Source organism: Anomaloglossus baeobatrachus, chromosome 3 (genome assembly GCF_048569485.1).
Source record: "Anomaloglossus baeobatrachus isolate aAnoBae1 chromosome 3, aAnoBae1.hap1, whole genome shotgun sequence".
Lineage (NCBI taxonomy): Eukaryota > Metazoa > Chordata > Amphibia > Anura > Aromobatidae > Anomaloglossus > Anomaloglossus baeobatrachus.
This window is the reverse complement of record NC_134355.1, coordinates 598,138,493-598,154,501: the sequence shown is the minus strand read 5'-3', so window position 1 is coordinate 598,154,501 and position 16,009 is coordinate 598,138,493. Positions and strand designations below refer to the sequence as shown.

The window sequence follows — 16,009 nt, the reverse complement described above, 5'->3', positions numbered from 1 at the left end:
CCTTTAATTATAGTTCAGTTTTGCTGCCTGTCTGCTATTCTGTTGTTTTTTTGTTTTTTTTAAATATAGACACATTACAGTGTAGTCAATAGACTTCTGTCTTTTTGTAGATCGATGGTCTGCCCATTTTAACAAATGAAAAAAATAGACAAAACACTGAGCTGTCGGCACTGTGCCTGTGTATGCCTAAGGGACTGGTCAAAGTTGTACTCCCAAATATTTCACCTGAGGCTGAATGCTAGGATGCAGTTATAATTTATTATTTTATAGCATATGAATAAAACTATGTGCCATTTTATTTCATTTTTTATTAAATATGTTCTCTATTATATTTAGCAAAGCCCCACTCATTCCTACTTCTCTAACCCACTGTATAATGTACCATATCTTCCTGTTACTAATGTTATTATTTCCCCCATAATGAAGAGCCTGCATTTTGCAGAGGCCATAGAAAAATTAGTGGATGATTCCTAATACCTGAAGTAGACACTGTTAATCAAATATATTGAAACCTCTCCATAAGAAAACACCCCTTTGAGAAGACTGCCCAAGATTTATGCCAGATTTGACTGTATTGGATATTTAAAGAGTATCATAAAGAGATGGTCTACTACAATGCATAGTGGCCACAGCGGTGTAAAGCTGAAATACCTTTCTAAATACCTTCTGTTGTCAATTCAGCCTGGAAGCGGTGCTATCGCTGTCAACTCATCCCCATCACGTGACCTGAGCTGCAGCGGTCTCTGATGTCCGGTGATGTCATGTCAACTTCCCGAATTGGAAGTTGACCCAACATCACAGAGGCGGGACTCAGTCTCCGTGAGTGACTGGGCTGTGCGTGGAGTTTCATCGCACATCACAGCCCAGCATCACTCTTGCTTGCGGTGCTCTGCGGTAAAGGAGAGAGTAGAGAGATGCTGGGCTATGATGTGCGATGAAACTCTGCCCACTGCCCAGTCACTCACCAAGACCGGGTCCTGCCTTGGTGATGCTGGGTGACCTTCCAATTCTGGAACTTGACGTGACCTCACCGGACATCAGGGGCCGCTGCAGCCCAGGTCATGTGATGGAGATGAGCGGACAGTGATGGCGCCACTCATAGCCAGAATTTGCAACATAAATTTTGAAAAAGTTTTCATTCTCTGCTTTACATCGATGTGGCCACTATGCATTGTAGTGGACCACCTCTTTAACATTTTTTTATAATTTTGTCCACCATTAAAAGTTACTACACTTCTTATCAATAGAATTAGAGGATTTGTATTCATTGCCAGAAAAATAAAAATTGCATGCAAGTATCTTTCAAACTCCTTCTTCTTGTTTTTATGGCCTTCAGCTATATTGATATCAGAACATACTCATTTGGAGCACAGATGATGGCAGTGATAAGTCACTCAGCACCTGTATTGTACTTATCAGAACAACCATCAAAACAACCTCCTGCAGCAACTAATCCTCAGAGAGTTTCTGGTGTTGAACATAACAGTTCACTGCCATCATTTGTACTCCAAATAAGTATGTTCTGATAAGACCACGGGAGAACACTATTATCCTTAAGGAGACTTTGCAAGCCAGTCTGGCTGCCAGTAAAGTAAGGGGACTTATAGCTGCCACGCCCCTCTGGGGAATATTCAAATTATCTCTTATTCCCCAGAGGAGCGTGGCAGCTATAAGTCCCCTTACTTTACTGGCAGCCAGACTGGCTTGCAAAGTCTCCTTAAGGAGTATAGTGTTACCCCGTGGTCCACACAAAGCTTCTCATGAGCCAGATCAGACACCCCATACTTTGCACTGACGAGGGGCAAGCACCCCGAAACACCATGTCTGCAAATTGGGATTCTGATCTGGCTTATATATCCTAGGTCATATGCAAAGGATTGTTAAAAATCCACATTTGACTTTTAGGATTGCTACTTCCAATAGGTGGCGCTGCGCTAGAGTTTGTCTCCATTCTTGGAGAGATAATTTGTATGTTCTGATATCAATATAGCTAAAGGCAGGTAAATAGACTAGGGAAGCCACTTCCGTGCACTTTTCTTTACATGAATAAAGACAAATCCTCCAAAAAGTGAATGTTCAAGTTTTATATCTTTTACTCCGGATGGAAATCTAAAAGAAAACAAGTTTAGTTATTCTTTTAATTTCCTTTGCATATTCATCCTCTTTTTACAAGGGTACAAGCCTTCTTGAAAACTATTTGTCACAGTTGTCTCCCTGTTTTTGGAGACTTGTGACAGCTTCCGGACTGCAGCCTCTCATCTCCATCGGATTATCCACATTTAAACGTGGTTTTGTTTCCTATGGTGCTTAAATGGTTAATGTCAGTTTTACTGCTGGCAACTTCTCCAGCAGTCTCTAGCTGAGTGCTTCAGCTGCAGTAACTTTGTGGTCATGCCCTTCAGGTTTAAATAGAGGTGCTACCCAGCAATTCCTGCTGAAGATACAAACTCATTTGTATACTGGCCCCCGTGGTGGAAGGAGCTGTGTTGGAGTGTTCTAAAAAGCAGACCTTATCCTTTGGTGTCACTGTATTTTCTCTGTTACTTTTCCTTCCCTTGTTTTTCCATATGGTACTGGCGGGTCTAGTGAACTCGTCAGCCTACTCACTAGGCAGGGTGAGTTTAAGGCCAGCTGAGGGCCCAAGGTATCCTGCTCGCCGAAAGGTTGAAATAACCTGTATAGGGAAGCTAGGGAACTCAGGAGTCAGCTTGAGGTGAGTTCAGGAGGTGCTCCCTCACTCCTCTGCCTAGCGGCAGGGACCTCCATTGTATTGTGTCTCCGGTGTTCCCCCCATTTTGTGGTGTTGTTTTAGTTGTTTATTCGTTGTGCGTCAGACTTCGGTCAGTCTGAACTCTGAACGTGCTCCCCATGTCTGTAGCGTGACACTATTCTTCTACTATGTCATTTTATCTTCCAGCTTATGCCCTGAGTACTCCACAAACAACGAGTACTAACAGATTTTTTTCATAGGCCATAAACGAATCCACTTTTAGGCAAATGACATGCAACAAGAAAGTTCGTTAGTCAAATAAATTCTAAGATATGCATTTTCCCGACATAAGACTGACCCGTGCTCCATCATTGAACTACAGCTCTGAAGTATGGACGGCTGGCCTTCATTCACTGCACATTTTAATCTCTGGTAATGGATATGAGAATACAGCTACGTTTAAAGTCAAATAAATCAATTGTTCCAAGTGCTTTTCCAGGCAGGTATCAATTACACCCTCTATCTCAGCTAACTTTAGGCTTCATTTTATCCAATTATTTACTGATTTTAGTGCATTTTCACGAGAAAGATTTCACTCTGGGTACTATGCAGAGAACATTTCATATTAATGTGCCAGGGACTAATTGTTTAAATGGTGTGCTAATATATCAGAATTAGATTTCTTAGGTCATCTTGAACATACAAGTGCCAATAATGGGACAATCAGATGTCATAGAGGCAAAGCCCTGGGGGCTTGTACTTGACGTACCTGAAATAATGGTTATCTGTGCCTAAATTCTGACATATTCATTTTCAGCACCTATTTCACTTACAGAAAAACTCAAGAAAAAAAGTACAGTTTGGTAAGAAAAAGCCTTATTACCCAGCTAAAGGGTAGTTATACGACAGATTTATCGACACTATTTAAAAGGAAAATGGCCCTGCTGTCCATACCAACTAATCACAGCACAGCATTCATTTTACCACTGTAGTTTAAAGGGGTATTCTGAAGTTTGGAAGTTTTTCCCTAACAAAAGGACACAGGACAACGTCCTGATCACTGGGAATTCTGCCACTGGGACCTCCACAATCCCGAAGACCAGGGCTCTGAAGAATGGAGTGGTGGTCGATCAGCGCTTGACTGTTTTTGCTTTAAATCGGTTGGGCCACTCAAATATCATAGTACTATGCCATGTGATAGAAATCCACACTGATGGATACAGATTTCTACATCTGCCTTATGAAACAAATCACACCATTAGAACACGCTGGGTTCTGGATGCGGCGGGTTCTGACCTCTAGGGCCGCAAGTCTCATTGGCAGGAGACCGCAGTTGCTCGTGCCCACGATCCGGACTCAGGCAGTTGCAGTCTTTCTCTCTGTTCTCCGTACAGAGACTACTTGCGTCTCCACAGCAAAGTATTGACATGCTGCAGCGCGGGAAGCCGCAACACAGGTCAGTTTTCATTGCGGGAAAAACAAGCCTAGTAGGGCACGGGATTTCTAGAACTCCAATCCACTGTGCTTGTACTGTACAACGCAGCATTTTTGACACAGAAAAACACGCTGCATCCAAAATGCTGTGAACCTGATCGTGGACACGCACCCTAAGGTAGATGAAACAACGCAATAGGGTTTTATCCAATGACAGATGGGTGAAAAGATAGGGTATCTCCTCACCTGATGCGGTTGTGTGTGACAGAACTAATGCAAAATAGTTGTCAGCTGGTGCTCACCCACGGTTGAATACATCGGAGACAGATGAATGGGAATAAATGTGGTTCCTCTGTGCTGCCGTGAATGACCAGATGAGAAGAGTCCAGGATCATAAAAAAATTGGTTGGTTTATTTATCAATGTGTTTCAGGGTACACGCAACTCTTCATCAGGAAGAAAACATAATAATAATGTTTTTATCCTGATGAAGAGGCGTGTGTGCCTTGAAACGCGTTGATAAATAAACCATTCCACATTTTTTATGATCCTGGGCTCCTCTCATCTGGTCAATCACGACATCATAGAGGAACCACATTTATTCCCATTCATCTACATCTGCATGATGGCTCAGGAGTGATCTAATAACTATATGCCATCTATTTATATCAATGACCAGGTCAGAGATTTGTCTAATGATCTTTACACCCAGGACTGTATAATAAGGGGCATCACTATGTCCACCAGTAAGAAGGTTTCATGAGCATACATGTGGTCTTTCCGTTATGGGGTAATTTAATCCTTGGCCCCCACTGCATCTGTGCACTTAGTCTACAATATGCAGTATGTCAATAGCTTTTCTCAACGTTTACTGTAAAGTCACCATAGGGGACTGTTCACCATAATGAGGCCAAAAGTGTGTTCTTGTGGCCTCCGTCTTCCTGGCATGCCCCTGTGTACTGTTTAATGGTATAAAAGAGTGCAGCAGATGGGGTATCTTATAGTTTCTAAGCCTATGCATCCGACAATGGGCACAGACGTAGTGTGGATGAGCCTAACAGAGGCCAGGATACTTTTCTTGGAAGACATATAAAGCAAGATATATGCAGTAGATTGTCAACATTTTTGCCTTTTGAGTCCAAGCTGCAGGATAAAAGGGTCTCCCGCCAGTCTCTGTGTACAAGGCTCCACATGAAATGGTGGGGCGTGGGAAGAGTTCGCATGGGACAGATAGGCGATTAGTGAGTACTACTCCTTTTATTGCTTAGACCATTGTAACCTGTTTTTAAAAAGAGCCAAACCCTTTGACTCTTACACAAGTCAACCAGGGATTTATCATTAATGGGGTTGTCTACCTCTGGGGAATTTTTTTCTTAAAACTATTAACTTTTGACTAAAAAAGAAAAATTAATTTCGTACAATTCGGTTTTATTAACAATTTTTGACCTTTTGGTTTTTATAGGCTTTTACTCTGAATCCAGTAATAGACGGTGCTACACAGAAGCTATAGAAGGCAATCAGCATAACAGTATGAATGAAACGCAATTGCAAAAATGATTTTCAGCCAAAGATACTTGTACTTCATAAGAAAAGTCTCCAAAGACAACGCCTTTAACCCATCTACATCTTTGAAACATACACTGCAAAGAGGAATTGTCCAAGTATAAGCCAACAATACAATCGAGAATATTACAGATAATAAGAAAATAATAGAAAATAATATAATAACTGACAGACAGCATGGATTCATGAAAGATAAGTCGTGTCTAACCAACCTGTTGGGGTTCTATGAGGGGGTAAGTGCAAACCTGGATATTGGTAATGCAGCTGATGTGATTTATTTGGACTTTGCAAAGGCATTTGATACTGTACCACATAATAGCCTTATACTAAAGCTCCAGAAGCAAGGACTAGGGGAAACTATATGCAACTGGGTAAGGAATTGGCTAAAAGATAGGAAACAAAGAGTAATCATAAATGGTACATTCTCTAAATGGGCCATAGTCAGCAGTGGGTGCCGCAGGGATCTGTGCTAGGACCAATTCTTTTTAATCTTTTTATTAATGACCTTGTGGATGGGATTGATAGTAAAGTGTCAGTCTTTGCTGATGACACCAAACTATGTAGGATATTAAAAACTGAACTTGATAGTATAATATTACAAAAGATCTGGATAAGATGTCAGAATGGGCAGATACTTGGCAAATGAGATTTAATGTTGATAAATGTAAAGTAATGCACCTAGGACGGAGTAATCCTATAGCTGCGTACGCATTAAATGGAAGTAAACTCGGGACTACAGAACAGGAGAAGGACTTGGGTATTCTCATTACAAATAAGCTGAGCAGCAGCACTCAATGTCAAGCAGCAGCTGCAAAAGCAAACAAGATTCCAGGGTGTATAAAAAGAGAGATTAGATCCCGTGATCCCAACGTATTGTTACCCCTCTATAAATCACTTGTAAGGCCACATCTGGAATATGGGATCCAGTTTTGGGCTCCACATTTTAAAAAGGACATTCAGAAGTTAGAGTCAGTTCAAAGGCAGGCAACTAGACTACTACAAGGAATGGAAGGCCTCCCATATGATGACAGGTTGAAAAAGTTAGATATGTTTAGCTTAGAAAAAAGACGTCTCAGAGGAGATCTCATTTATATGTATAAATACATGTGTGGTCAATATAAAGGACTGGCACATGACTTATTTCTTCCGAAAACAATACTAAGGACAAGGGGGCACTCACTGCGAGTGGAAGGAAAGCGATTCCAACAGCTAAATAGGAAAGGGTTCTTTACAGTTAGAGCAGTCAGACTGTGGAATGCCCTACCACAAGAGGTAGTAATGGCAGACACTATAACAGCTTTCAAAAAAGGGCTGGATGATTTCCTCAGTACACAAAACATTGTTGGTTATAAATGACTTGGTGACCAGGTGTAGAACTGGTGGAGGAAGGTTGAATTAGATGGACCTAGGTCTTTTTTCAACCTTAGTAACTATGTAACTATGTAATATTACAGATAATAAGAGAACAATTATTGGTAATCCTTAACCTATAAAAAGATGAAATACAAGGAAACACAGGGCTACAGAACAGGAGAAGGACTTGGGGATTCTGGTTACAAATAAGCTGAGCAGCAGCACTCAATGTCAGGCAGCAGCTGCAAAAGCAAACAAGATATTAGGGTGTATAAAAAGAGATTAGATGCTGTGATCCCAACGTATTGTTACCCCTCTATAAATCACTTGTAAGGCCACATCTGGAATACGGGATCCAGTTTTGGGCTCCACATTTTAAAAAGGACATTCAGAAGTTAGAGTCAGTTCAAAGGCGGCTAACTAGACTACTATAAGGAATGGAAGGCCTCCCATATGATGACAGGTTGAAAAAGTTGGATTTGTTTAGCTTAGAAAAAAGACATCTCAGAGGAGATTTCATTTATATATATAAATTCATGTGTGGTCAATATAAAGGACTGGCACATGATTTATTTCTTCCAAATACAATACTAAGGACCAGGGCACCAGGAAGAAAAGAGATTCCGGCACCTAAATAGGAAAGGGTTCTTTACAGTTACAGCAGTCAGACTGTAGAATGCCCTACCACAAGAGGTAGTAATGGCAGATATCATAACAGCTTTTAAAAAAGGGCTGGATGATTTCCTCAGTACAGAAAACATTGTTGGTTATAAATTACTTAATGAGAAAATGTATAATTGGTGGAGAAAAGTTGACCTAGATGGACCTAGGTCTTTTTTTCAACCTATGTAATTATGTAACTAAATATTAAAAGGTTGATACTATAAACTCAATTTTGGAGACAGAATTATGGGAGGGACCAATGTATGCACCAAACAATATTCTCTTTGCTAAAGCCTTGTTCTAAGTGTTTATAAATAATATTTTCTTGTACAACCTAATGTAATTGGGGTGACAAATTTAACACCAAAAAGCAGCAATATATTTCTTCAGACGGCGAACAGAATATAGACATTTACTCACTTTGACATCCATTCTTCTTCTCTTCGTAGCCCAGCTTACAAAAACATCGGCCAATCGGCACCAGCCACCCTCCGTCGGCGCTGCAGTACATCTTGGGTGCATCAAACTCCACTGAGTTATTTACGCATGATCCTTTAACCTCCACCAAAGCCGAGTCTCCTCCAGTGACAGTGTCTGGAAACAGAGCCAGATTACGGATTGTGCTTGGACATTTTTTATAAAAGACCCTGACTGACACCAGGGCAATACACGCTCCAACGTCTTGGAAAGCTAAGTAGAACCCTTTCTTGTATAAATTGCTTATGTCTCTGACCTCTGTGTTTAGCTTCATGACTCTGTCTCCAACATCCACTTGGGTGAAACTCTCATCTGCAGCAATAGTGTCTATTTTAATGAACTGGTTCTCGGGAATGTGTCGAAGGTTGCTAAAGTTAGACTCGTAGTAATACATGTTAAAGGTCTCTTTGCAGGTGCCTGATACTCCAGGTAGGCTGTTACAATCTCGTAAGGTAAATTTGATTTCGATATAGACACGTTGAGCACCTCCTCTTGGGATCCAGCTAGTTCTCAGCCAGTTGTTTTGGTTGATCTCTAAGACATTGCAAACCTGATAGGTTCTCATTGGGGTGTTTATTTCATCCATTACACTGATTTCTTCCCACTGTTGACAAACAGAAAAACATTCAAAATTTTAAACTGAAAAATAGACTAAAAGACAATAGGGGTGCAGATAGGGTCTTATCTGGGGGGTTAATAAGATCTTGGAGGGGGATGAGAGGCTCACCTGGGGTAGTTGTGTAAGCCACAACCACTATACGAGCATAGACATGACTGCAGCATCACCCTTGTAGTAGATATAACCACAAAGAGAGGAGACGATGCAAACGCCGTGCGGCCGTATGTTATTCGATGGATCCAAGAAGTAAAGTAGTGATTTTTATTCGTCAACGCGTTTCTATAAACCAATAGAGATCGTTATCTTTATTGATTTGAAACTATGGCGGGGCTGGATCCGAGACTCACTACAAAGGATGAATGGACACAGTGGTGAGCTGGACTTTTTTGTCTTTCACTTGTTTCTGCAAACATTTTCGCCTTCTTCAGTTCAAAATTTGTCCTGAAAAAGGCAAAAGAGTTCACAGAAACACGTTGACAAAAATCACTGCTTTACTACTTGGATTTGTGTAATTCCACATGGCAGCACGGTGTTTCTCCCATCTCCTCCTTCAGCGTCTATACAAAAACATTTCAGGAACATCAATAAAACATTTTCTACAGCTAGCATCTAACGGCTTGATAATTAGAGAATATGCTTACTCAATATGTTGACTAATGGATGGGCCAAGTGTGAAAAAAAATTTAAAACGCAAAGGGATACCCAAAGGTGATAACTTTTCGATCGGTGTTGGTAGACACCCACCAATACCAAGGGTGGGCCTCTGAAATGTACATGCATGCCATTACCCTATTCACTTTCTATGGGACTTTACCACTTTCCAAAGGGACGTCTCAGAGTCCCAGTCTCAGGATCACCAGCCACCAGCGGTCCAACCACCACCAATAAGCACGTTATCACCTTTCCAAAGAACAGGTGATAACTCTTAGTGATGTAAATATCCCTGAAAACTAAAATACTCTAGAGAAGTTGGAAATGCAGACTTTGGTTTGCAGCTGAACTAAATTATGGATTTAGGATTAGTAGAATCCTCAAGACTTGGCCTAGTACAACCAATCAGAATCCTAATTTTTCTCCAATTTAATGCATACGACACAGTTTTTGCTTCAGAAACCAAAATTACAGAGAAGATTTTAAAATTTAGTATCATCTCATTAAGTCTGAAAATACTAACTACGCTTTGGATTCAATTGAATGCCTGTCACAAGCCTTTGTACAAGGAAATTTTATGTAAATGGTATTTAAGCATGCCCGATTAAACTATTATTTTACTCTTACCCGACTTTATTAACATAAACTACATAATAACATTTCTTCAATTCTAATTAGATTTTATAATCTTAATCTTATCCTATTATAACTATTCCACTCCAAAATGGTATGGTCCCTATACGATAGAATGCGTTCATTGTAAACTTTCTGCACAATATATCCTTATATACAGTAGTTGTATTAAAAAGTAACAATTGTGCCACTACAATGTATACCAAAAGTGTAGGATCTGAAATACTCACCCCTTCTGGTGGATACGCCACCCATCCCAGGTCTCCCAGGGCAGACATAGAATCGAGCAAGGTCACTAGAACAAATATTGTCAAAATGTTAGTTTATGCATTCATTCATTCATATATTTACTTGTTGTTAAAACATTTATATACTTGTATGTGTATTACGGGGAATCAGACTGCTAGGACTCCCACCTATTCCAAGAACCAGAGTCACCAAATTCCTATGTGAAAAAAATGCTAGTGGGCATGTGAAACCACATCTCTTATAGGCATATAATGGTGAGTGGTCAAGCATGCACAATACCGTTTCTTTAACAGAGAGGCCATATCACCCTTCATTCTCATGACTGGTTGGGGTCCCAGTGGTTGGTTTACCGCCGATCATACATATATTGCTTATTCTGTTTTAATCTTTGGGTTAAAACAGAATATTCTTCATTCAGGACCCCCATCTATTACCCAGAGTGGAGTGTAGACACAAAAAGTGTCTCTAGTTTAGGACTACCAGACATGATGGTGCATTACACAGGCAACTTATTGATTTAAAAGGCTTAAAGAGGTGGACTTTTCCAAATCATAGTGGCCACATTGATGTAAAGCTGAAACAGAAGAATTTTTCGAAATACCTTCTGTTGTCAAATCTGCCAGTTAGCGGCGCTATCGCTGTTCACTCATCCCCATCATGTGACCCGGGATGCAGCGGCCCCTGATGTTCGGTGATGCCATGTCAACTTCCAGAATTGGAAGGTGACCTGACATCACTGAGGCGGGACCCAGTCTCCCTGTGTGACTAGGCTGTGGGCAAAGTTTCACCGCACATCACAGCCCAGCATGGCTCTTGATTGCGGCACTCTGCGGTGAAGAAGAGATTGCGCAAGATAATGGATGAAACTCCGCCCACAACTCAGTCATTCAGGGAGATTGAGTCCCGCCTTGGTGATGTCGGGTCAACTCCCAATTCCGGAAGTTGACCTGACATCACCAGACAGCAGAGGTCACAGCAGCCCGCAGCAATAGCGCCGCTCAGAGGCTGAATTGACAACAGAAGGTATTTAGAAAAAGTCTTCTGTCTCAGATTTACATCGATGTGGTCACTATGCTTTGCAGTGGACCCCTCTTTAAGTTAGTGATCGGTAACAGGTCTTGTTGAAACAGCATCACTATGTTTAGGAGAATAACAACAACCAGTGGAATATTACATAAGCCTTGATATGATACCAGTGCCTTAAAGAGGTGAGTATAATTATAATTTGTTTAACTTTTTTAATTTACACCAATTTATAAAAAATAGTAAAAAAATAACAAAAAACTTTACATAGGGCTGGACAAAACTTTTATCTGAGAACGTTGTAATACCCAATTTCACCAGTGGGGCACTGGGGGGAAATGATGAACATGTACCATATTTCTCCACCATTTCTAATGGATTTTAACACTAGAACTAATGAGGTAGTCATTTTGACTACTTTGCACTATGTATTTCTATATAGGTGTCACGAGTCCAGTAGTTCTACTGTTAAGGGTCTTAGCAGGAGAACATTCTGTCACAGTCCGATCAAAGGACCATTCTAACAAAAAAAGGAATTATTGAAATTGGACATCCTCTATAATATAATCTATTCAAGTCACAGTGCCAATAATACAATCAGATCTTTTGCAGTGACATGTTTAAGATGAGTAGAGCCCCCGTATCACGTCTGCCCTTCACACATATTCCCTTTATGTTTTGGACAAAGAATTAAGTAGAGAGTACAAAAAATTGTGTATCTTAAGACATCAGTGACAGAGGTTTTAAGATCCACTCTCTTTGAAATTACCCTTCACATTGTAAAGCAAGTGCATGTGAAGCTACAAAGTCAGCGGCGGCACATACATCAGTTCTGAGCTACCGGAGCCAACCGGAGGTGATTGACATAGATCCACTCTTGTCTGTATTAACTCTACAACTCTACAACATAAGCTGTCAAAGGAGACCAGAATACAGAACTGCAAAATGCACTGTGTAGATACATATATATATATATATATATATATATATATATATATATATATATATATATATATATATATATATATATATGGGGTAGTTGTATGGGGTAAATAGGGCTCATTGAGGCATTGCTTATTTTTCTCATATGTAAAACACAATCTGTGTTTCATCAGTGATTGATCAGGTTTTATCATGAGTTTGATACAAGTTTTATCCGTTTTTCTTTGCTGAAAATAATTGGGGTTTCTCCATCTTACCCTATGAAACAGTCAATGAAAACTGGATAGCACATGGATGGCATCCAAGTACTGAGCATTTGTTTTACTCAGTCATATACATGCATTGGCAATATTGATAATCGGACATGTCTTCATGATTTAGTGCAGATTACTCAATCCTCAAAAATATATGGACATGTAAACAGCTGCATAGACTATTATAGATGCAAGTTCTTTCCATGAAAACCATGGACAAAACCTGTACGAGAAAAATTGACGTCTGAATGAGCACTAAGGCATATTTCACACATCTGCGTCTCACAATCTGTACCTAGACCATGAAGCACGCGCAAGTTTTTGTCTGCTTACCCAAACTTGCCAGTCTCATAAATGCCCATGAGTCTGTCAAGTTCGGTCCAAGAGATCCTGGGCCAGTAGGTACATTGTGGTCCAAGTATGGACTGTGAAAAACGATTGCGGCCTAAAGTGTATATGTCCAGCATCAGTCTAAAAAAAATTAAAAATACATTATACTCCTTCATACTGCCATGTCACACCGGTTTGCAAGTTTCCTCTTCCGGCAGAGACTGTGCGCTACCACTGCGCTCCCAGTGCATATGTGACGCCCTGGACTATCAGGTCGTAACAGGTTATTGCACAATCTGTCCTTCTGTGCAATATCCACCTCCTCCTTGGTTATGGGTCCCCAACTACATGGTACCTAGGTACACTCTGCACCACACCCATCAGACACACCAGTGGACGGCCTGAGTGGAATAGGGTCGCCCACTTGGGGGGTTGGTTGTGAAGGTCAGGAGTGTCAGTAGTTAGAGTGTGGAAGTCAGAGTGGGGAGGTGAAGTGAAGGAGAGAGGAGGTCAGGAGCCAGGCTCCTTGAAGCAACTAGGTGGCAGACGGTGGTCTGGGCCTAGTAGGAGCTGGACCCCCGGTCGCAGGGGATCGTGACAAGGGGCACGGAACTGTTGAGGAGGACAGCTGGCGGCCTTGTACCATGACCGGGCTGGGACCAGGGCACGATGGGGTACGTGGACCCTAGGTCAACTAGTAGCTTCAGGCAACCTGACAATTCACCTGACGAGAACAGAGCCTTCAAGATCCGCTCTCCACCCGCTCCAAAATTGGGGTACTAGTGCAACGAGGGGGATAGGACTTTCCACTAAAATGGTCCAGAAAATCCCAAGCGTGAACCCTGAGAGCAAGCTCCCACAGCGACACTGGGGAGCGGGACCCGACTAGTTTTATGGTACCGGGGCCAACAAAGAAGTGAACTAAGTGCCAGGAGGAAGGTCACAGATCACCAGGCAACACCATCGGGGACGGGACCCAAACTAGCTCACCTCAGCTGCAGCGGTGTCCAGAAGTTTGGCTTATCCAGTTGTCGGTGTCAGCTTTATGGACTGTGTGAGTACGAAAGTGTCCCTCTTCCCTCCCCACGGCACCCCACAGCTCCCATCACCGAGTCCCGGGACATCCCCCCTACCCGTGGAGGGTTCTAACACCTGACTGCCCCATTCTATCACCCCCGAGTACTCCCAACTGCAGCGATGGTACTCCTAATTACCACATACCATGGGTGGCGTCACGAACTCTATAACTCTCCTTGTAAATAACTCCCTTCATTTGAGTGGCCGCACAACCCCCAGGTCCGGACGCCCCTCGAGCCACCATGGATCCGGATCCGAGCAGCCTGGCTGCTGACACGGTTGCGGCACACGTACAGTATGCTGACCACGTTATTGTAGCACACTATATGCCCAATGGTAGAGATGGTGCAAATTCAATAGATGAGAACTATGCGCACCACCTCTTACCTGACAGCATCCCGGCTCCTCTTTTGATCAGTGTAATGTCATTGATTTGACAAGACGAACATGCAATGTTGCGACTAATCAAAAGAAGAGCTGCAGATGACGGCAGGTAGGAGTCGGTTTGTAGGGCTCCCATCCGTCGGCCACAGATTACTAGCGTGGCTACTGTTCTAGGGCCTGTGAATTCATTCTTTCCATCTCTACTGAATGAATAACAAAAGAGTGCCTTTATAGCTCTTTATGCTTTAAAGAAATGTGCGGTCTTCTCCACTTTCCAATACAGTTGGTTAACAAAAAAAGCATATATATAGCAGGGGGAATACCGTAAGTATCAATAATTTCCTAAGAAAATATATTTCTAAAGCTGCTTTAGATTTGAACTTCTCACCAGATCTCAGTAGGAACCGATCCATTCTCCACAGGCAAAGAAAGAAAACCTTAGATGTCCATAAATTATGTGTATTAATGAGAAATGACAAAAGAAACAAGTATTGAACACACGAAGAAGAAGAGGTGCAAAAAGCCATTAAAAGCCATGACACCAGCTTAAATCTATCAGTAATTAGAAAGCAATCCTGCTACTGAATAAAAAATAATTACAACTGGTTCACCTAACGGTCTATAAAAATGTTTCATTACCAAGGTGCCACACAAGAAACATGTTATGATGGGTAAAACCAGTGAGCTTTCTCAAGACCTTTGCAACTTTTTTGTTGCAAAACATGATCATAGCATTGGTTACAGAAGAATTTTTAAACTACTGAAGATTCCAGTGAGCACTGTTGGGGCCATAATCCGGAAGTGGAAAGAACAAACTTTCACCATAAATCGGCCACAACCACGTGTTCCCCATTGGATTTCAGACAAGGGAGTGAAAAGAATTACCAGAAGAATGAAAAGTGACAAGGACCACCTGTGGAGAGCTACAGAAAGACTTGGAATTAACAGGAACAGTTGTGTCAAGGAAAATGCACTCAACCAACATGGCCTGTATACACCCTCACCACACAAGACACCATTGCTGAAGAAAAATCATGTTCAAGCTCGTTTAAACATTTAGACAAGCCTATGAATTACTAGCAGAATAGGTCTGGACCAAAATTAAACTCTTCGGATGCTATAATACACTCCGTGTTTGGAAGCCAAAAGGCACTGCATATCACCCCAAAAACACCTTACCAACAGTGAAGTTTGGAGGTGGGAACATCATGGTATGGGGCTTTTTTTCAGCACATGGTATTGGTGAACTTCTTATAATTGAAGGAAAGATGAATGTATAGATGTACTGAGACATTCTTGATAAAAATCTGCTGTCATCTATCAGGATGATGAAGATAAAATGAGGGTGGACACTTCAGCAAGACAATGATCCCAAACACACAGCCAACGAAAATCTCAATTGGTTTTAGAGATAGAAAATAAAGTTGCTAGATTGGCCCAACCAATAAATTGACCTGAATCCAATAGAAAATTTATGGAAGGAACTAAAGCTCAGAGTTCATAGAAGGAACCCACGGGATCTTCAGGATTTGAACAGTATTTGTGAGGAAGAGTCGGCCAAAATCACACCCAAGCAATGCATACCACTAATTTCTCCAAACAGGAGGCATCTTGAAGCTGTCATCATCAACAGAGGTTTTTGTATGAA

The 16,009-nt window shown here is 41.5% G+C and overlaps 1 protein-coding gene across 3 annotated transcripts in view; it reads right to left on the bottom strand.

Moving 5' to 3' along the window:
• The window catches only part of LOC142296918 (ephrin type-A receptor 3-like), a 448,562-nt gene that overhangs the window by 297,308 nt on the left and 135,245 nt on the right, over positions 1–16,009 (bottom strand). For all 3 annotated transcript variants that reach the window (XM_075341041.1, XM_075341040.1, XM_075341042.1), the window contains 2 exons: positions 10,333–10,397; positions 8,143–8,803 (listed from right to left, as the gene is read on the bottom strand). In XM_075341041.1, coding sequence (XP_075197156.1) covers positions 8,143–8,803; positions 10,333–10,397 — 726 coding nt within the window. The remainder of the gene's footprint in view (positions 1–8,142; positions 8,804–10,332; positions 10,398–16,009) is intronic.